General features: G+C 43.2%; 2 protein-coding genes and 2 long non-coding RNA genes across 4 annotated transcripts; 3 read left to right on the top strand and 1 right to left on the bottom strand.

The window, feature by feature from the left end:
• The first annotated feature begins 81 nt into the window (after window positions 1-81).
• Window positions 82-401, top strand: LOC123130308 (uncharacterized). Its single transcript, XR_006463799.1, has 3 exons — window positions 82-125; window positions 205-264; window positions 339-401. It is a non-coding gene; the product is annotated as an uncharacterized lncRNA (long non-coding RNA).
• A 647-nt stretch (window positions 402-1,048) lies between these two features.
• Window positions 1,049-1,387, top strand: LOC123130307 (uncharacterized). Its single transcript, XR_006463798.1, has 3 exons — window positions 1,049-1,109; window positions 1,189-1,251; window positions 1,327-1,387. It is a non-coding gene; the product is annotated as an uncharacterized lncRNA (long non-coding RNA).
• A 36-nt stretch (window positions 1,388-1,423) lies between these two features.
• LOC123129449 (BURP domain-containing protein 4) lies at window positions 1,424-2,761 on the top strand. The gene is made up of 6 exons (XM_044549611.1): window positions 1,424-1,430; window positions 1,472-1,531; window positions 1,609-1,671; window positions 1,749-1,811; window positions 1,889-1,948; window positions 2,071-2,761. Exons 1-6 carry the CDS (start codon window positions 1,424-1,426, stop codon window positions 2,748-2,750), a joined length of 933 nt encoding a protein of 310 aa, XP_044405546.1. The 3' UTR covers window positions 2,751-2,761.
• A 2,074-nt stretch (window positions 2,762-4,835) lies between these two features.
• Window positions 4,836-20,918, bottom strand: LOC123132109 (protein TPR1). The gene is made up of 16 exons (XM_044551866.1): window positions 20,792-20,918; window positions 20,586-20,718; window positions 10,841-10,996; window positions 10,581-10,690; window positions 10,388-10,457; window positions 10,207-10,280; window positions 10,011-10,106; window positions 9,836-9,928; window positions 9,448-9,575; window positions 9,119-9,365; window positions 8,874-9,041; window positions 8,699-8,794; window positions 8,419-8,571; window positions 7,956-8,315; window positions 7,147-7,859; window positions 4,836-5,303 (listed from the first exon to the last, which is right to left on the bottom strand). The coding sequence occupies exons 3-16, from the start codon at window positions 10,980-10,982 to the stop codon at window positions 5,294-5,296; spliced, it is 2,460 nt and encodes an 819-aa protein (XP_044407801.1). The 5' UTR covers window positions 10,983-10,996; window positions 20,586-20,718; window positions 20,792-20,918; the 3' UTR covers window positions 4,836-5,293.
• Window positions 20,919-22,302: the final 1,384 nt, after the last annotated feature.

The raw sequence follows: 22,302 nt of genomic DNA, 5'->3' as shown, positions 1-22,302 counted from the left end.
GCTTTACCAAGTTGAGATTGTCTGAAGTCTGAATCGTCTCATTAGCTTTTTATTTCCTGTAGAAGAAAACGGTTTCGGTGAGAGTGCTTATGCGGTACATTGGGATCCAGATCATGCACCTTCAAGTAAGTACCAGTGCTAGCTTTACCAAGTTGAGATTGTGCGAAGTCTGAATCACCTCAAATAGCTTTTTATTTCCTGCAGAAAATGGTTTCGATGAGAGTGCTTATGCAGTTCATTGGGATCCAGATCATGCACCTTCAAGTAAGTACCTATATCTAACAAGTCGAGCATGTGTTAATTATATGAATCAACTCATAGTTTGTTATTTCACGCAGAAGGAAATGGGTTTGCTGAAAGTTCTTATGCGGTGCATTGGGATCCAGATCGTGCCCCTTCAAGTAAGTACTTGTACTACCTTACCAAGTTTCGAATATGGCAAGTCTAAATCATATATCACACATGTGTTATTTCCTACAGAAGACAAGGGTTTTGGTGAAAGTGCTTATGCAGTACATTGGGATCCAGATCATGCACCTTCTAGTAAGTACTTATGCAATCTTTACCAGTTCAAGATGATGTCAATTGTGAATCCACTCATGGTTTATTATTTTCTGTAGAAGAAAATGGTTTTGGTGCAAGTGCGTATGCGGTACATTGGGATCCAGATCACACACCTTCAAGTAAGTACCTATGCTATCTGAACCAAGTCGCAAATTTGTTAATTGTGAATCAATTCATAGTTTGTTATTTTCTGCAGAAGAAAATGGTTTTGGTGCAAGTGCTTATGCGGTACATTGGGATCCAGATCACTCACCTTCAAGTAAGTACTAATCTAATGCAATCTTTACCAATTCAAGATGGTGTCAACTGTGAATCAACACATGGTTTATTATTTTTCTGTAGAAGAAAATGGTTTTGGTGCAAGTGCTTATGTGGTGCACTGGGATCCAGATCACTCACCTTCAAGTAAGTACATATGCTATCTGAACCTAGTCGCAAAAGTGTTAGTTGTGAATGAACTCATAGATGGTTATTTTCTGCAGAAGAAAATGGTTTTGATGCAAGTTCTTATGCGGTACATTGGGATTCAGATCATGCTCCTTCTCGTAAGTACTATTGCTAGCTTAACCAAGTTGAGATTGGGTGAAGTCTGAATCACCTCATGTAGCTTGTTATTGCTTGCAGAACAAAACGGTTTTGGTGAGGGTGCTTATGCAGTGCACTGGGATCCAGATCATTCACCTTCAAGTAAGTACCATGCTATGTGTACAACTAGAGCATGTGTTATTTGGGAATCAACACATCGTTTGTTATTTCCTGCAGAAGGAAATGGGTTTGGTGAAAGTGCTTATGCGGTTCATTGGGATCCAGATCGTGCCCCTTCAAGTAAGTACTTGTGCTACCTTATCAAATTTTGCGTATGGCAAGTCTGAATCATATATCACATATGTGTTATTTCCTATAGAAGACAAGGCTTTTGGTGAAAGTGCTTATGCAGTACATTGGGATCCAGATCATGCCCCTTCAAGTAAGTACTTATGCAATCTTTACCATTTCAAGATTGTGTCAATTGTGAATCAACTCATCGTTTATTATTTTCTGTAGAAGAAAATGGTTTTGGTGCAAGTGCTTATGCGGTACATTGGGATCCAGATCACTCACCTTCAAGTAAGTGCATATGCTATCTTAAACAAGCCGCAAAAATGTTAGTTGTGAATCACCTCATAGTTTGTTATTTTCTGCAGAAGAAAATGGTTTTGATGCAAGTGCTTATGCGGTACATTGGGATCCAGATCACTCACCTTCAAGTAAGCACATGTGTTACCCTTACCAAACTTAATTAATGTGTTCGAACTGAATCATCACACAGTGTTTTATTTCCTAGAAAATGGTTTTGGTGATAGTACTTATGCGGTACATTGGGATCCAGACCATGAACATTCAAGTAAGTACTTGCGCTACCTAACCAATTTTAGCAAGGGTTCAGGCCGGATAAAAGCTCTTGATTTGTTGATATTTTTGCATGTTGATATTTTTGAGTATTATTTTTTAATTATAACTATGCAGCTTCTGCTGTTCCTGAAGCACAAGCCAAACGCCACCAGATAAAAGTTCAAACTGGCATGTTGTTCTTGAAGAAGAATCTGCGCGTTGGCACTGTACTGCCGCAAGGGACCATGTTTGCACGAGGTGGTTCACCAAAGTCTGTCAATTCTGTCAATACTCCATTGGAGTCAAAGTACTTGGCAACCATCCTTTCACATTACAAGATACCTCACAGCTCGATGAAGGCCAAGCAGGTTGCTGACACCCTTCATTCATGCGGCAAACCGGCTGACAAGGAGGAGCCTCACATGTGCTTCTCATCTCGCGAAGCAATGGCCAGATTCGCTACCAAATCTTTGGGAGTCAGCGGCGCACGAGCAGCCATTACAAGAATTCATGGGCATGAAACCCCCAACACCATGTATGTTGTGGCACAGATCGCCCAATTCAGCAATAATTCGGTCCCATGCCACCCTATGGATTTCCCCTATGAGGTTTTTTGTTGCCATAGGCCAAGAGAGGTGCAGTCTTTGACGGTGCAACTCAAGGGCTTGAAAGATGGAACACCAGGTGTGACGGCAACAGCCATGTGCCACATGAACACATCTGATTGGGACCAGCAGTACTTTGAGCTGTTAGGCGGAGAGCGTGGTGAACCTATTTGCCACTACATGCCTACCAATTACATCATGTTCTATTAGATATATGTAAAGTTCCGGCTAAACGATATAATCATGTTATCTGATCAATAAAGTGTTCTGAGTGGCCGGCTTTTTGTTAAAAATTCCAAATTCTGGGTTAATTACGGGTGATGATGCACTAGAGCATTATTATTTTTGCATGTTCAATAGTTATGCTGTATTACTTCTTGATGATGAAACTATACTACTCTCAAAAGGGAAAAAAGGAAACATGTTTGGAGAAAATTATTACCACGACAGTCGCAAATTATCTTGTTGTCAAGCAGCCTAGAATTTCTCTCTCTCCATATTGGCCCAAATTACCAGGATGCAAATGCAGTCGACGTGTTTTTAATCCTTGCCCTGATAGGCACTTCTGTGACTTCTGGCTCAGAATTGCAAATGGTCCACACCTCAACAAGCTCAGGGGTGATCATGTCCAGCCACCAACAAAGTAACCACCATCAGTCTAGAAGTGTCTTCCGTTACAAATCTGAACCCTGGCGGCAAGTGTTTCTTCCGTTATCAACCTGAACCCTAAGTTCTGATGGCTGTCTTAGTGACAGAATATTCCTTCGTGGTCCACTGGACAGAGTTATCTATGAACCGAGCATCCTCGATTAACACAATATCTTATTTCTCATACCGAGTAAGTTGTTCATATGTATGTACTCTACCTCACCGAGACTTCCACAATATTATTCCTGTTTGTAAAATTCTCCTTTTCTGAAGGTATAATGGACGACAACGATCTGTATTGTATACGACTGAAATGGGTTAGATGTGCAAACACGAAAACAGAGATTCATGTTATCACAGGTCATTATATCAAGAATAATATTGTATTTTTATCACAGGTAATAACACTGTATTTTTATCACAGGTAATAATACTGTATCCAAGAAAAAACAGAGAAAAAAATATTACTGTATTCAAGAATCACAGGTTGCTCTATTTGATGACAATCCATCCTTCCTCGGTTTTTATCACATATAGCAAATAGGTATTTTTATCTCATAATATTTGTGAGTATCACAGAGAACTTCAAGTATTTATAGCAAAACAAGAGATGATATATGGGCAAAAACTGGACCAAATGAGATGTCCTTCGGTGAGATCTACTTTCAAACCTGTGATGTACAGAGACCATATGTCGCTAGACAACAAATTAAGTCAAAAATCTCCCCGTATATATGTATATATGTGTTAATTACCTATCACTCGCGAAGAAAATCAAGTTGTAATCTGCTTTCAGAACCATTTCTTTTATTCAGAACTACATAAACATTCCACTTATAGAAAATGGTTACTGGAACAAGATACATGTAAAAAATGATTAGTGACATTCAGAAGTGCTCATTGGGCAGGATCATAAGTGGAAATCGTGGAAATTGCATAAACATGCCCGCAAAAAAAGTACAGCAACTTTGATACGTAAGCAATAAACATCTTCGTAAACATAAAAATTGCATAAACATGTGCTCTGAACTGGAAGCAATGCTTCACTTGGGCTTAGAATAAATTCATATATTGGCTATACATGAAACCCATTGGCTATTCGTTGGCATGTTTACAGTTCGATTCTTGTCAATTTAATTGCTAGGTATGCATTTCCCAGAAAATGCACAGACTGGCAAGTCGCTTTCTTGTGAAGCGTCTCTTGCTCTCTTAGAATCGGAAGATTTGGCTGTGCGATCTCAGCCCACACTCAAAAGAGGTTGTAAAGGGCGCAGATGATGTACCATTGCCTGTGACCGCAATTGTCGGCCACAAGTTCCAGTTTGAGCGGCTTGGTAATCTCTGAATTAACCTCTCTCTGTAACATGTTGGCTGTATATGTTGATGCAGCTCGCTGTGCTTGAATGTAATGTAATTTCAGGCTACTTTCCTGTGGGCACGGCCTTGACGCCCGAGAAGCTCGTGTTCAGGCTGGACTGTTGCTCTGAGTGACTCTTATGGGAAGGCTGGACCCAAGTGACTGCTAAGTGCAGTTTTGATTTACTTTGCTTGGTGATTAACATGGTATTGTATTGTGATGTAATACTATGTTTCAATCCATCTAATTTTGGCAGAATTGTTATTCATAAAACATGGACTGCAAGTACATATCTAAAACACCATTCATTGGTATGAAAAAAAAAGCATATTCGGACAGAGTTGTTATTCACAAAGCAATGATCTAAAATTCAACATCCACTTTTCACATAATCACTTGTTGATTCCTTACTAGTCACAACTTAACATAAATGCAAGTTAAGACAGCAGCCAAGGTAATGCCAACACTGCCGGAGGGATGCCACTGAAAATCTGATCATCTTATCTCCGCGACTTTGAGCTCTTGTTGCGCATCATCCTTCTTATCATGTTCTTCAACCTCCCCTTCCAGCTCTTCTATCCTCCCATCCCTAAATGCTAGCTTGGCCTCGAGTTGAATCTTATTCTTACATGACTACTGTGCAATCTTCTCCTCTTCGTACACTTGCACTTGCAATTCATCTATCAAATGGTGCTGACTGGCTCCCCTCCAACTCTTCTAACTTGAGCTTTGCCCCCTCCATGAAAATTTATTTGGAGCTGAAGAAGATTGCAGAGGTCATCATATATGAATTTATTTGGGACTGTGTATTAAACATGTGTGATGACTTAGAAGACTAAGGATCAAGGTGACCTTCTAATGATACGAGGAAGTTGGTAGAACATGGCAAAAGTGCATCACTGAAGTTTGTATTGAATATGAATAAACATTGCAAGTCGACATGAACAAAAAATTCCTTGACTGATAAACGATGATTGCTCCATCCCTAAACTACACTAGGTTTTTCTTTACTACTGCTAACTGGGAAAGCAATACAAAAACATTAAGATTTCAGTCAAGAGCCATACTAAATGCAGAACAAATGGAAAACTATCAGAATATGAATGGATTTGCACACACAGGTACATAGACCAGATGCTGGAATAAGTTTACTTTTGATTTCAGAAACTATTTCACTGATCTTGCTCTCATCGACACAGACAATAACTAACAAATTGCTACGGTAGGATAAAAGGGTTTAAAAACAAAGGGAGTATTTATACCATCAAAATGCGTGGTTTTATAAATATATAAATGAGCTGACAGGTTGTTTCAGAACGAATCACCGCAAAAGAACAACATATTTAACATGACAGCCACAAACTACTACTTCCAGTGATTCATGTAGTGGTAAATAAAAGGCAGATATCTGGTTACGAGAATATGTACAGCTAAGTGACGGAACTGAATAAAAACAACATCCGGGACTGAAACTAACTACTAACAAAACTGAAACTGAAGCAGAGTAAATGGGGATCATGTTGTACATATCATTCTATAAAGATGTGGAGTTGTTTCAACTGAAACTTTTGCAACCCTTTTGTGTATACTGAATGTAGCAGCTACCTCATAATCAAGTCACTATCAGCCGGCAACATGCACCTGATTAGCAACTATGCCATGATAATTGGAGTGCCTAAACCCACATAATCAAGTCCCCTTTTTTTAGATGATATGGAGTTAGCAGCTAATTATACTTTGTGAGTATGTATGTTCGTCATTAGGTGTTAAGAGCTGTAGACAAAAGCATCGGGATAGAGTAGAGTTAATTCAGCATCACAATAGCATTTTTATTATCATTAATTTTATTTTTCAAAAACTCCAACCTGTAAGCTTAAATGCCCTCATATTCCAGTCTGACATGTTTCCATTTCATAGTTGCATTCCACAGTTCATGCATAAACTACCCAAAGATCCAAAGAGAAAGATGTGATTCACACACAAGCACAAACTACCCAAAGTATAAAACGAACTTTCACGGTTCATGCATAAGATGAATCATACCTGACCATGTAAAATCAACAACCACTTGTGTCAAGAAAAAAATAAAATCCACTAAGTGACATTCTTAAAAAAAATAAGTATTAACAATCTCATGCATAAGTTTCAGAATAAAACAATCGCATACATAAGTTCAGCGAAAATGTCTCATAAGCTTGAGGTTCACAGCACAAAGGTAGGCAGTGAAAAATTACACCAAAATTTAAGAAATGGGAAGCTAAAATTTCAGGTTTGCGATAATATTTCAGGACAATGAAGTGGTCAACATGATAACAAGGCTATGCACTTTCAACTCTTATATACACGTTTTGTACTTTTGACATAGTACACCATGTAATATTACACCACTAACACCATCTTAATGCACAAGTGACAAGACATCTTAATGCAAGCATTATCTATGTCGCTAAACTAGTATACTGTAAAAATGGCCTAAAGAATCAATCATATACTAACACCATCCCGCAGCTATACCAAACAGTCAATGAGTAGTGCACCTTGCAAAACTATGTAACCCGAACAAAAGCAATATACAAATCATCCGAAGGCCAAAAGGCAAACCTTGCAGGATTATCCTTGAGCGCAGGGAACATGGGCGGCCAAATCATCTTAAGAGGATGGATATCACCCAATTGCACTTCTTCTTCTGCCATGATATACACTTTACGCAACTGCATGCACTTGACATCTAATTGAAGTGCGCATCGACCCATCTCCAAGAACATAAACTCAGCATAGTCCCCCACATGCTTTATCCGGAGAGGAGCGTAGGACTCATCCTCAACCCTGTAACCTGGAATCCACATATTAGCAACCATCTCACGCAAACAAATGGTGTCCACCAGCAACCAGTTGTCCCCCTTGTGGAGCCAAATGTGAAGCTGAAGCTTCTTTGCATGGATGAGATACACACCAGAAGCATCCTGAGCCCGTGCCAACATGGTATCTCTATCTCCATACTCCACCCCTTGTGGGAGCTGAAACATAGATATGCTCGAGGCAGTCAAATCAAAGACAACAATGTCGCTCTGGGCGCTTGCTATGTAGATTTTATTGTTGGCGAGCACAGCTTTTGGTTCCCGTCGCAGATCAAGGAGCTGGTCTGTGTCCAAGGTAAGATACGTGCGCCACACACCATCACCATGTCGCCACATATGTACGTGCACCGTAGATTTTGTTCTCTGCATGTTAGACACCACCGACACATGCAACAAGGACAAGTCATTGACTTCTTCTACCGAGAAGAGATCATTCATCGTGCCGGAATAGCCATCCTGGATTTCAATGTGTGGGAATGGTGGGACAACAGTCAGGCCTCTCTCAGGACATAATGGACTGTGCGCCCCAACTGTAAATTTGCTACGGTTGACCTGGTCGTACAAGCTGATGAAGACTCTGCCATTCCGGGAGCAGAGAAAGTTGGCCGGCGCGCCGCGGTAGGCGTCCCAACTGTAGCCCAGCAGAGAGCGGACGACGGCAGCAAGCTCTTGGGGCTTATTTAGCAAACTGAAGAAGCGAATAGAAGCCATTTTATGATCTTCCCTGTCCTCGACGTAGAAGCCGAGGAGGCAGGGCGGGTGGCGCTTGCAGAAACGGCAGAGGAAGGCGGGTTCAGAGGCATGATGGTACCAGCGCTTGCAGACAAGGGCAGCACGGACAAGGGTGGTGGGGAAGCCGACGCGGATAATGATCTCCCTGAGGAGGTCATCGTCGTCGAGCACCTTTGATACCTTTCCAGCACATGCAGACATCACATAAGAATTATTCTTGGAGATCAACAAAGGTCTGTGATAAGAAGTACAAACAAACAATCAAGAATAAGATGGGCCGAACCTTGCTGGCTTGGTCAGTTTCTAGCATTGTATCAAGACGAAATTTCTGGGGATTTAGAACTTCCTTCAGATCCCAAGGTTTCCCTTTATCAGACTTTTCTTCTGAAATTCTTCGCTTTTTATCTATGCTTCCAGATGCTGGATCACCGCCATTCTATCATTATCATGATTAAGTTAGATGATGCTTAGATTGTTGTTTATAAGATTTACATAGAGGCATTAACACATATGAAACTAGTCAAAGTCTTTTTTTACTTCTAGATCGGCATGGATCAGCATACCAGTACAGGAGATGGCTTTGCAGGATAGTTTCTGTCTAAGTGATCAGTTCGGCCAATGTTAGGAGAGATGCCCGAGACAACAGGAGCACCTGAGACCTATTAATTTAATAGAAAATTGCTGAAACTATACCCGCAACCTGTCCTGACAATAGAAGGCCGGAAAATATGTGCTTACCTTCACCGTAGAAGCTTCATATGGCGATCTGAACACTTCGGAAGGCAGGTTACCAAAAGACAGTAAAGATTTGAGCCCATCATTATTTGCAATTATCTTAAAGCCACTGTCTACTGTAGTAACAGCAAGAAGATTGCCTTCTTTATTGAATCTTAATCTTGGAAAGCTCTATTAAAATGTACAGAGGTTAGATTGCTACAAATGCAGAAAAAAGGTTGATAATATAATAGGGAACAGACACTAACTGGCAAGGCTCCGCCAGCTTCAATGCAGGCCAGCATGTTGGTGTTATCAACATCCCAAAACTTAATTTGATTATCTTCGCCAGCAGCTAAAATGTGATTCCGAGCTATATCAAACTGCACGACACCCTGTACTACACCAGATGTTTTTTTACGAAATCCAGAATATGACCTCTTGACAGATCCTTCACTTTGGTTCCACTCGACCAAATGTGAGTCTCCCTGTTTGCTTGTTCCGCATGAGAACAACCTTCAAATCGACATCAAGTAAATATTACATCGACAATACATCGAAACGCTTCTAGTGAGCAAAATACCACATCTATGTTTACCTAGTTCCATCGGCACTATAGAGCATTGTAGTACACCATTTTTCTGGAACATCAAAGTCCACCCTAGATCCCACATTGTCATAAAACCATGCCTTCATTTTCCCGTCAAGGGAAAATGAGAAAATAAACTGCAAGGAACACAATAAAACCATGTATCAAATCATGTATCAGTACACCAGATAAAGGCTGATGTGCTTGAAAAAACTATGCACTCATAAATTTCTCCCGGAACACAAAATACAGTCATCGCCCTCATGATGGCTCATACTGCCTCAATTCAAATTATAGTTGAGTAGACTTTTGAAGCATACAGACCAAGGAGCAACCGTCGATATTCATTGCATTCTGAGATGTTAATGCCTAAATACTGTATTCAGACAACACATACCTGAATATCGTCTATGTAATGAGGGCAAATAGAATACACAGGTGCCTCATGCCCTTCAAACGAATATATTTTCTGTCCATGCATATCCCAAACCTACAAAATAGAAAGTAAGTTACAGAGGACCATGCTAGGGGAAAATGAAATAGATGATAACCATTTAAGATGTGTTAGGTACCCTAATAAGCTTGTCATCTCCGCAAGTGACAACACATAGTTGCTTATTTGGCTGGGAGAAAGCTATGTCATTAACTTCTCCAGAATGAGCCTCAATCTGGCATGAAGAATAAATGGGTTAGTAACAAAAGTCAATTCATATAATGAAATATAACATCTATACACTTGAAGTTCGATGAACAATTAGAAGATCATACCTCTACCACTTCACGTGTTTTATTTCGATGCTCGTATACATACAGATGGATCAAATGTTTTGTGAATGCAACTCCTATAAAAGCAAAAGAAAGGAAGCTTAGCAACAATGGAGCACAATACGAAGAATTTACCAAGTGCAATACAGAGTTACCGGCTAAAGATTGAAATATTGACACAAACCAATCATGTATCCATCAGGGCTCCATGTAACTTGACTAACGGCCATGGAGGGATCTTTAGCCACGACACGCTTTTCTCATAGAAAATAATTAGTGAGCCACATATATAATATCAAACCATGTAGGTGCTTGCAAACAAGGTACAAGACTACAAGTAAAAGCAACAGGAGCAAATTACATATATAATTTGTTACCTGAAATTGTGCTGAACATGCTTGCATGTTCCAAATTTGGAAGGGCTCTGAGACCAGCCTCTCACGCGTACCGATCTCCCAGATTGTAAATTCACCATTAGCAGATCCAACTATGTGAGCAGTAAACATGACAAGAAAATCAATAAGGGTGTTAAAATCCAAACATTCACCCAAATTACATGAAACACATTTTGTACTTGCAAATTTATGACTGCATCTATATATATTTTTAGATATTAAATTAGCAACCTTGATCATACCTAGTAATAGTGTATGACAAGGATGAAAGTCCATGCTAGTTACATTAGATCCCTGTGATAGCGTGCAAGCTACTTTCGTAGGAATGATATCCAATGACCATGAGGGTTGAGGAACAGGTCCACTGGGACTCAGTTGCTCCATCAAATGCTCAGATTCTGCAATTTGATAGTGTGTTATAGCTGGGTGTTCCCGTCATGGAAACAGATAGAGAAATAATGCAATATAAGTACAGAACTGAGGTCATAAATCACATTGACACATATTAGGCTCCCTTTGGTTCATCGGATAGGAAAAATGCAGGAATAGAAAAAACACGGGAATAGAAAAGGAATCAAGGTCAAAAACAGAGGAATGAAAAACACAGGATTTTTTCCACGTTGGTCATTTGGTTTGCAGAACAGGAAAAAAAATAAAGGAATCTAACTAAAATTAATAAATTGGCTTAACAACTTTTTTCCATAAACAAACTTGCCTAACAACATAATAAGAACATGTCGTATTTGCTTAATAAATTGACCCATCTAATTCATGTCAACCATATACGGAAGTGGATTGAACCAAAAGCACCAACAACTCACAGGTCCTTTGATATAAAAAGGGAAAAAAATAACTTAGGCACCCACACAAACGGTCAAATACCCCCTAAAAAACGATCAAACACAAATCAGTATCCAACCATGCCACTTCTCTCGTATCCCACGCCGTGAACAGCCCAGTCGCAACGATGAGCGGCTGTGGTTGGCTGGGGTGATGAGTTTGTTTGTCTAATTAATTTGATGAAGCTCGATTTGCCTCGGGCATCCGCAAATTTTAAGAAAAAAAAGAGATGCTAGTAGATGTTTGGAACCCTGTACGATTCTTGTGAAAGCAAAGGAATTTCTTCCCTATCATCCAAAATTCCTACAACGATTCCTATGAACCAAACTGCAGGAAAGGAAATATTCATGTGTGTGTAGTATTCCTGCACTTCTCCTTTGGTTACAGGAAAATCAAAGTTGTCTAAATGAGCCTCCTGTAAATTGCGGTGCAGAGAAGCCTTTGTATTTGTAACCAACTGTTTGTGTTTAGAATGACTTCTAGCAATTGAGGTTTTGTAGTTGGTAGATGGTGTATATAAATTCCAAAAAACACCCATGACATCAACAAAGCGAAGGCATAAAATTATTCTTGCATATATCCATACAATGATAATCAACAAAGAGTTGAGCAAAATTCATTCTGGCACTGCAGTGTAAAGCAAATTTTGTAACCATAGCTCTTGCTTACGACTCAACCTGGGATTGGGGTGGGTTCGTGTAGGGTCCAAATGGTTGGTTTTCGTGTAGTTCTCAAATGGCGCGGGTTCAAACGGGTTCAGCAAGAAAATGATCTGGACTGGAGCGGGTTCAGCGGATAACCGATCTGGTGCGGTGCGAGCCATGCGGCCTGATTTCAAATCACAGCGGCTCATAATGGTTCTGGTCCATGGGCCGAACCCACTAGTTCCTGACAAACAGAAGCGCTCCAACCCTTGGCTCCACTCCCCCGTTCCCCCACCCGAGTCTCTCTCCTCTAGGGTGTCACAGCCCTAGAGCTTGCTTGTAATTAGTGGCATCTGCATCCATGCATCATGTTTGTTTTCAAAGGAAATTTTGAAGTAGGGATGACCAAGCCCTAGCACTAAAGCAAATCAAATAGGTTCAACTAAAAATATTTTTCAGTGAATCCAAATGGCTTTAAGAAAATGTTCATCATTTCTGGAAAAATGTTATAAACCATAACCAGAGGTGTTGCACATTTTTCATGACATATTTGGTCACTGGATTAATTCATTAAGTATTTGCATTTGGGCATTTAATGCTAATAAATAGTTTAAATGTTCAAATAATCATAAACCAAAATGTTTGTTGTTTGTTATATTCCAAACAGTGGCATTGATTAGTTTCATGATTTTTGGGTTTGACCTAGTATTTTTAATAAAGCCAAACAGTTGCAGATAAATAGAAAACAGTAACATAATTAGAAAAAGAGAGAGAGAGGAGTCGACCTGGGCCACTTACCTGTAGCCGGCCCAGCCTGACCAGCCCAGCCCACCTACCTCGCCGCTCGTCGTCTTCCTCTGCCAGTAGGCAGAGGCGAGGCGTGGCGCGCGCCCGAGAGCCCCGGCCACCTCCTGCTTACCTGCTCGCCGCTGGAGGCACCCGAGGGTGCCACGCACTCCCCTCGACCCCTTGCACCTCTCGCCTCTCTCCCAGGACTCCCTCTCCCTCCTCTGCTCGCTTCCGCGGCGCCACCGAGTGCTGCCGTTGACGCCGCTCGCCACCACCACAGCCAACGCCTCTCCCTCAACCTCCCGATCAGCCCAGAAGCTCCGCCACTCCGTCCTCGACCCCCTCACCGAGCCACGCCCTCCAGAAGCCCCCCGAACGTCCTCACCGGGCCCGTCTCCTACCTCGGACCCGCCGGTCGCCGTCGCCCGATTCGTTGAACTCCGGACGCCCCCGAGCCCGCTGACCACCTCTTCCTCTCCACTGTGAGCTCCTACGCCTCCCCTCTCTCTTCCCCGCCTCGATTGCGCCCTGTAGCCTCGATCCCACCGGAGCCGGAGCTTGCTTGCCGCCGTCCATGTCTCTGTCGCGGCTAGAACCCACATGTGTCGCGTCCGAGCACGCTGTCGTCCTCAGCGTGCTCCCAGGAACCCAAAGCACCTAACCACTCGTCCTCCCGTGCACCGCAGCGCCGGTCCCGCGAACCCCCGAGCTCCGGCCGCCGCCTAAGTGGTCGCCGCCGTCGACCCCGGCCTCCCCGTGCCCAGCTGCGTGCGCCCCTAGATGCGCGGGAGCACGGGCTCCCTCTTGGTGCCCTCAGCGCGACCAGCCGCGGGCTGTAGCGCCGTCCCGAGCAACTCCGGCGAGGTCTCGCCGTCGCCGTGGTCGCCGGCGTCACTTGCTGACGTGGCGTTGCCATTAGCGGCTAATCCCCCCAATTAGCACACTAACAGACACCGACAGCTGGCCCCGTAGCGGGTCAAAGCCCGAGTCAACGCGGGTTTAGTGTATGTCTCACTGACCAATGGACCCCACGGGTCAGGTTTGACCCGGGGCGCCCGGTTGACTCTGCTGACGTCACAGTGACGTGGTGCTGACGCCATAAATCATTTTCTGGATTTATTATTATTCAGGAAATTTCAGAAAATGCCCTAAACTTCAATAAATCATAGAAATTCAACCGTAACTCCAATGGAAATAAGTTATATATGAAAAATTATCAGAAAAATTCAAGGAATCCATCTGTACCATTTTCATGCATGTTTGAACAATGTTTGTCCTCTGTTTTGGACAAAACAAATAAAGGGCATTTAAATAACCATATATGGAGTTGGAATTTGAATCATGTATTCAAACCAACTTCATTTAAATCATAGCTAGGTGCATTAGCCCAAAACACATTCATATTGCCATGTCATAGCATGCATCATATTGTGCATTGCATTGATCGTGTTTCTTCTGTGTTTGCCGGTGTTGTTCCCCCTCGATAGACGTTGTACCGACGATGTGATCGTTGACACTGATGAAGACTCAATGCTATCTTCAGAAGTGCCAGGCAAGCAAAACACCCTTGTTCATTCCGATATAATCCCACTCTCTCGCTCCTGCTCTCTTTTACTGCATTAGGACAACAACGATTCATCTGTTACTTGCTGCAGTAGCTGAACCCCTTTATCCTCTGCATGACCTATCATTCCACAGTAAATAGATGAAACCCACTAGCATGAGTAGGAGTTGTTTGAGCCCTGTTGTGCCTACTCATTCTTGCTTGTTTGTCATGCCTGCTACTGCTTAGAGTTGTGTCAGGTCTGATTCATCGGGAATGAATCAGAGGTGTGTAAACATGTCCTACTGTGTGTGAGCTAAGTGTGTGAACACGATTTGGTAAAGGTAGCGGTGAGAGGCCATGTAGGAGTACATGGTGGGTTGTCTCATTGCAGCCGTCCTCAGGAACTGAGTTCTGTGTTTGTGATCCATGATTCAGCTACTACCACACATTGGGCCCGAAACCAATGGACCCTCTCGGCTTCTTAATCACCCTTGTCCTCTGTCCAGGAGTTGCAAGTAGTTTCTGGTGTTTGTAGTATGCTGGAGGCCGTGGGCAGCGCTGACTGGAGGGGTGGGCTGTGACGCGGTAGGCACGTGGCCGGGTATACCGGGCGCCCGTTTGGTGTCACGGAACCCTGTTCACATCGTTTGGGGCTGTGAGCGAAACTCCGGCCGGATCTCCTCATGGATGGAACCCGAATAGGCGATAAACCTGGACTAGAGACTCGAGTGTTTAGGCAGGCCGTGGCCGACACCCACGTTGGGCTTCCGCTTGAAGGTTGCCGAGTACATGTCGTGTAAACGGCGGTAAGTGGTGAGAGCGTGTGTGAAGAAGTACACCCCTGCAGGGTTAACATCATCTATTCGAATAGCCGTGTCCGCGGTAAAGGACTTCTGGGTTGCTTATATCAGTTCATAGACAAGTGAAAGTGGATACTCTAAAATACGCAAGATAAGCGTGAGTGCTATGGATGGCGTTCTCGTAGGGAGACGGGAGCGGTTCCATAGTGGTGTATTGGTTGGTGAATATGTGGACTCGTGTGCGCCACCTCAAAAGAGTTACTTGCAGTCGTAGTTTAGGTTAGCCACCGAGTCAAAGCTGGCTTGCTGCAGTTAAACTCCACCATCCCCTTTGTTGATAATGATGCATATGTAGTTAGTTCTGATGTAAGTCTTGCTGGGTATATTTGTACTCACGTTTGCCTATTTTATGTTTTTGCAGAGAGACTTCGGTCTCGCTAGTAGTACCGCGTGGACTTCGACGTTTAGCTTGTTACCTCAGCTACGATCTTGTGCCCTCGGCAGGATCTGGTAGATAGTCAGGCTTCTCAGCCTTTTTCATTTTATAGTTGTCTGTACTCAGACATGTTAAGCTTCCGCATGTGCTTTGACTTGTATGCTCTGAATGTTGGGTCATGAGACCCCTGTTTGTAATATCTCGCTCCTCGGAGCCTATTGAATAAATACTTGACTCGTCGAGTCATGTTGTGATGCCATGTTGTATTTGCACATATCGAGCATATTGTGTGTATGTTATTGAAATGCTTGGTATGTGTGGGATCTGGCTATCTAGTTGTTTATCCTTAGTAGCCTCTCTTACCGGGAAATGTCTCCTAGTGTTTCCACTGAGCCATGGTAGCTTGCTACTGCTCCGGAACACTTAGGCTGGCCGGCATGTGTCCTTCTTCGTTCCTGTGTCTGTCCCTTCGGGGAAATGTCACGCGATGAATACCGGAGTCCTGTTAGCCCGCTACAGCCCGGTTCACCGGAGTCCTGCTAGCCCAGTGCTACAGCCTGGATTCACTCGCTGATGACCGACACGTTCGATGCTGGGTCATGGATGCCTGTCCCTGTAAGTTAGTGCCACTTTGGGTTTACGACTAGCCATGTCAGCCCGGGCTCCTTATCATATGGATGCTAGCGACATTGTCATATACGTGTGCCAAAAGGCGCAAACGGTCCCGGGCAAAGGTAAGGCGACACCCGTGGGAATACCGTGCGTGAGGCCGCAAAGTGATATGAGGTGTTACATGCTAGATCGATGTGGCATTGAGTCAGGGTCCTGACATAGGGTTCCTATGGCCACCACCCTGCGCCGCCGCCGCTGCCACCACCACGCGATGCCGCCACCATTCTCCACCGCCAACGCTGCTTCTCCTCTCCTCTTCTCTCATACTATCCACCCCCTACCTCCTCTTTGCTGCCGGCGACGGCATCTTCTTGGTCGCCATCGTCGTCTTGGTCGTCGGCTTTTTCTCCCACTCCGCTGGCCGCCGGCACTGATGAGCCCACCGGCGACCTCCACCACCGTATTACAACGTTGCCCGTTACCCTACGATGTTGCTCCTCCATGAGACCACGATCGGTAAATCCCCTTCCCCTCCTCCTTTCTTCGCCGGATATGGAATGTTTAGACAAAGTCTCTACTGAATTGTAGCATATGGAATATTCAGACATAATGCATATGGAAATGTACGATATCTGAACTAAAGATGGTAACAGCACAAAAGATAAAAGAAATTGTAAGATTGCCCATTTGATAAATAAACCAATCTGGCTGTGTTGTACAGTTGCTACTCGTCTGACTGTGTTGTTGCTAGTTGGAAAAAGAAAGCTTGCAAACACTCACTAGCAATTAGTATGAAGAGAATGCAGGTGTTACTATTATTTGTCCTTTAATTTAATCTTCTTCTTTGGTACTGATGGGGACAATAATGCCTTAGATCTCACCTGCTACCTATCTCTGACTTTTTTCACACCCCTGCCTGTATGTACTTCACAAGTTTCCGTATGCTATAAATCTATATATAGCCTTGGGTTGATCCCTGCGCTCCATGATTCAGTTTCTACTAGATTAGGTAATCGGTTTAGTGTTATGTGTCTTTGTTCAGTGCTCCATGGTTGGTTGCACTCGGCGGTAGCAATGTAGTAGGCTCCAGGTCAATCAGTTCAGTACTTTAATTGTCTGTTCTTTAGCAAAGTTATGTATCTTTGAGTGGGTAGTAACCAGCACCAGATTTACACATTTAGTTTTATCCAGGACAAGGCAGGCAAGAATTGGATCGTCCAATTGTCTGCTGGTGAGCAATTGGTAAAATGTTTATGTGCTTTTCTGTGGAGATGTGTAGATATTCGAGTTCCATTTGAGGTCATCTTGTATCCTGCTGGTACTATGATGAAATGACTAGTATGATGTTGCTACCATTCTGAAATGCAATTCTTTGACTTTGTATGGTGACGCTATCTTGTATGGGTAGCTTGTGCTTCTGTTGTCCCTAGGAAAATAATGAAATTGCTACTGGCACTAAATTCTGATGCACTTGATCGATCATATGCTATTAGTTTCATGAGTTTCTAACCATCTTTAGAGACTTCCTTCCTTACTGGAACATGTGGAATGCTCGTATGTGTAGAAATAAAATATAATTTTGTTTGCTATGTCAAGAAAATAATTGTTCTTCTATGCCGAACATATCTCTTCAGCAGATTTGTTGATTGTCAACAGATCTATGCTTACCAACATGTAGTACTACTGACTGTGTACATTGGTAATTTTAAGGTGCCTTTCATTGTGTCCATCGATCTCTGTTTTTGATTATTATTATTTTTGAAAGAGCAACTGTTAAATAAGGAAAAGGGAGATTGGTTCGGATCCTGGCGTGGTGGAGAAGAGACCCGTGACCTTGGTCAGCGATCAGCGCGGGGGCAGGAGCATACATTCTCTTGCAAAGGCTGTTTCAGTCTTTCTATTGTTATTTGCTTGTGAAGATGTCTTTGGAGGTCATTTATTCTTTTCAATATCTAAGTTGCTCCTAGCTGGAAATAGATTGAAGCAGCTCCAAGGGAAGCATACGAAGTCAGGCAACTCCTTAAACTATTATGAGGAGGAGGAGGCCAGGCGACACCGCGGCACATGCAGGAGAGGTGGAGGGTGTGGCATCGGTGCATGTGAAAGGGGAGGAGGAGACTCCAACGCAATGATGCAAGCCCATGTCCTGTCGTGTCCCAATCCATGGATGGCGTAGCTGTCTCAGATCCGATGTTAGTGCAGATGGAACCCCCGTCTCTTCTCGGTGCAAAGAAGCTAACTTACCAAGTCTTGGCAGTGTGTTGGACACTTCCTTTCCCCATGCCTCCCATGCCTACAAGGCTCAGAATTGTTCCCCTTCCGGAGAAACAAGCATAGAACACCATGATCTGGACATATAGCTTAGTCTAGTCACAGTTGACACCATCACAAGAGCAGCTACGTCCATCATCAAGGGCTCATCCTTTGAGGTAGAGATCCGTGCTCCCCAACTTCTTTTGGTTATATTCCTTCATGAACGGCTCGCTCAATTTCTGGTGGAGGGTGTTCAATGCACTCATGCCAGCTCCATGTCCATGACCTCCCACTCTCCCTGCTTGCTTGTTTGCTCGCTTTTCCCCCTCCCACCTATCACGCCGCAAGGAGATGCCTATCACAGTCTGAGGAGGGGTCTAGATCCCTCACATGCACTGCATCAATGCAAACACGAGTATGCATATATGCTCAGTTCTCGCACATGCACATAGTGCAACTCCACGCAGCTCGATCCCATCTATCATCCTCAGCCAACATTAATCAATCCTGCTATGCAACCGGCTCTTCTGTTATGTTTGCTTAGCCCGAACGATACCATGCTCTCCATTACTTTGTTAATGGTTCTTCAACCATCGCACTACTTGGTTGAAATTTGGGTAGGCATATGATAGGTTCTGTGGGCCATTTTATTTTCTCAAGAACCTCAAAGGTGTAGGAGCATTCAATTCCATTAGAAGAAGAGTGTGTGCTTGTTTCTCAAATCGTTGGGACATCCTACAAGTTATTAGTTGAGCATAATTTGAGATGCTTTCTGCCAGATGATTTGTGAACACTACAATTTGTTATGTGGCTTTGACCTTTTCTGTTTCGGAATGTAGAAGAAAAAATAAGTCAGTTTGGGATATAAAGCATTTGATCCACATCGCTCGAATGTACTAATATAAATTTAGAGTGCGCTCTACATTTGCCTGCCATTGTACACCTACATGTCTTGCCAATTCGCTTTATTCATTTATATTTATATTTATTTACCTTGCTTCCATCTTATCCTTGTTATGATTTTCCTTTTTACTTGGAACAGAGATGCCATGTGAAGAATAAGCATACCAAGTTTGTTGGGTCGTATCCATGTCAGTGATAACCTAGGGTGCCATCATATAAGTTGAGTTGTAGTGAGCTACACTTCGTTCACATCTGGTAGCGGAAACTACCTTATGTGGGAGCCCATCACAACAAGCCTTTACTTGTGTGTCTATTAGTTCAAGTTATGCACCTGGAGCAGGTTCTTCTATGTTATTGTTGATATTTGCGATAATTCTTGATGTTTATTTTCTACTCAGAGTAGTTTTTCTTTCTTTCTAATTGTTGAGTTACTGCTGGCCTTTTTATTTCACTACTAGACTACTGACTAGAAATTGAAATATGCCCAGTCAGGTACACGAGGGCGTCTACTTCTTAGAATTAATGAAGGGATATTAAGGTATCTAAGCTATATAGCTGTAACGGGTGTATTGCTTTATCTGAATATTCACTCTGTCTTTCGAGTGGAGCACAAACTAGTTATACTCTGCACTGGACTAAGATATGCTCCTGGTATCAGTGGAACATCATTGTTTCATTGTTGTTTGCCATCTGTATAAGTTGAGTAATGTACTTCTGTTGCAGGCCTAATTGTGGTTCCACTTGCTCTGCAGATGGATGCTTGTTATGGCATTTGCAGAACTGGAATATCCAGTTCATCATTGCTAATTCAGTTTCAATGAACCGAAACCCCGTGCAATTGCCGGAAAATTTTAGCACAGAAATGATGCATTTGTTGGATGGAAGGTTTGTAGTGCAAGAAAGATTTTGGCCCTTCTATTTCCATTGAGGAAACCAACATGAGTGCTTACAGAAAAGTAAAGAAACACAGAACGAACAGAACCTGTCTAGCCCAACTCTGTCCCCTAAGGTGAGATAAAAAAAATGCTCAGTAAAACTGCAAGCATCCCACGGAGAGGCAATCTGTTGAATCAACATCAGGTAGGGATGCAGGGGGACGCGTCCGCACCTGTCTGCGCAGCCAAAATTGAACAGGGGCGGGGGCGGGAGGAGGGCGACTCTTACCTGGCCGATGACCCGACGCGGAGGGATCGGCGATGGGGTCGAGAGATGGCCACCTCCTCGCACGATTTTTGCGGCAGGATGGAGACGCGCGCGCGGCGTCCCCGCCTTCCGACCGGACACGGGCGCCGACGAGCTAGGGGAGAAGAGAGAAGAGAAAAAATCAGTAGGATATGGAGAAGGAGAGGAAGGCAAGGTGGTGGACTGACCTCGATTCGTGGGTGTCTGCCGGGGACGGGGCCGATTGAGGTCGCCGGCGGCGCCGCTCCGCTCCGGCAGCCGCCGCTGTCTTTTTTTGATCTGCTGTGGGGAGACTGCGGACTGAATGAGTGAAGAATTGCCTTTTTGGAGAGAGACAGAGAGAGAGAAAAGTGCACGGGTCCCTATGTAGTAGCGGCCTACCAGCATGTAATATTGGCCCATGCAAGTCCAGCCCATTTGTCAATTGGAGAAAAAAACACTGGCTTTCTATTCTTTTCTCTCTCTTTTCTGCGAGGAAAACTTTCTAATTCATTTGATATGGCTTTTCTATTTAAAAAGAGCCAACCTTTATAAATCCGGAATACGAAAGAATTCAAGTCTTACATGATGTCCTGGTGGTTGCCGAACGACCTCTCAAATTTTTTCAGCAGCATGTACTAGTGTGTAGTCATGTACATATTGTGGAACTTTAGATTGTCCATGCGCCACCTGACTTGAGCATATTTTTGCGGACACTCCCAACATAAAAGAGAAAAGAAAGCCATTAATTATAGTGGTAGCCTATCAATGTAGTACTCCGTCAGTCCAAAAAAGGTTGTCCCAAACTTGTTTCTCAAATGGATGTATCTAGCACTAACTTGGTGCTAGATACATCAATTTAAGGGACAAGTTTTTCCGGACAGAGGAAGTGTATCGTAATACTAGTATTAGAGGCATCAATTCACGGCAACAAATGTATAAGAGGGCTCAAGGGCTACATCTCGAAGCCTCATTCATCATCGGGACCCGCACCCTCTCTTCTTGTGTCACGACTCTTTAAATTCTCTAGTTAATATGATAATATCTACCTCTAAACTACGTGAGAAACACGGTGCCACAATGTTCTCTTCTTGTTTCTCTCTAATGGGAAACCGGTACAAGCTGCATAATTGGGAAACCATTAAGTATATGTTGGAACAATCCTTCACTAGCATTTACTGACCGGTAAAACGGTTCATCTTAATGACGGACTTTACCTCTATGAGGGCATTGTGAATAGAACTTCCTTATATGCACAATGTTCCAACTCCTGGGTAATGACTCTCCTCTTGTCTATGTAATGTTGTAGCACCGAAGAAAAATTTGACGAGCACCTCATATGGTCCTTCATACATCGGAGAGGACTTGTTGCTATCGCTAGCTTCAGTCTTTGTATGAGTTGAAGGATCAGATTGACTTTCCAAAAAAATTCTTTGGGCAACCCATTTCTCATGATGCCCTTGTAGCAATAGCTAGTACCTTGTGGATCGGATGAGAACATGGTCCCTCCATTCTTTGAGGGAATTTAGGTTATCTTTTCACCTTTCAATCACTTTTTCCTCATCGTACGAGTCTATACGAGATGAGCCAACTCTTGTTTAGCAAGGCAGCATGGCTCTAGCAGCATATACCACAAACAAGGAGTGTCCCCAAGGGATGTGTCTATAGTTTTCTCCTTCCCACGGGATTGTTGGTAGCTTTGTGAGATGCATTTTCTCCT

The sequence above is a fragment of the Triticum aestivum genome, chromosome 6A (genome assembly GCF_018294505.1).
Source record: "Triticum aestivum cultivar Chinese Spring chromosome 6A, IWGSC CS RefSeq v2.1, whole genome shotgun sequence".
Lineage (NCBI taxonomy): Eukaryota > Viridiplantae > Streptophyta > Magnoliopsida > Poales > Poaceae > Triticum > Triticum aestivum.
This window is presented reverse-complemented; position numbering and strand designations above follow the sequence as displayed.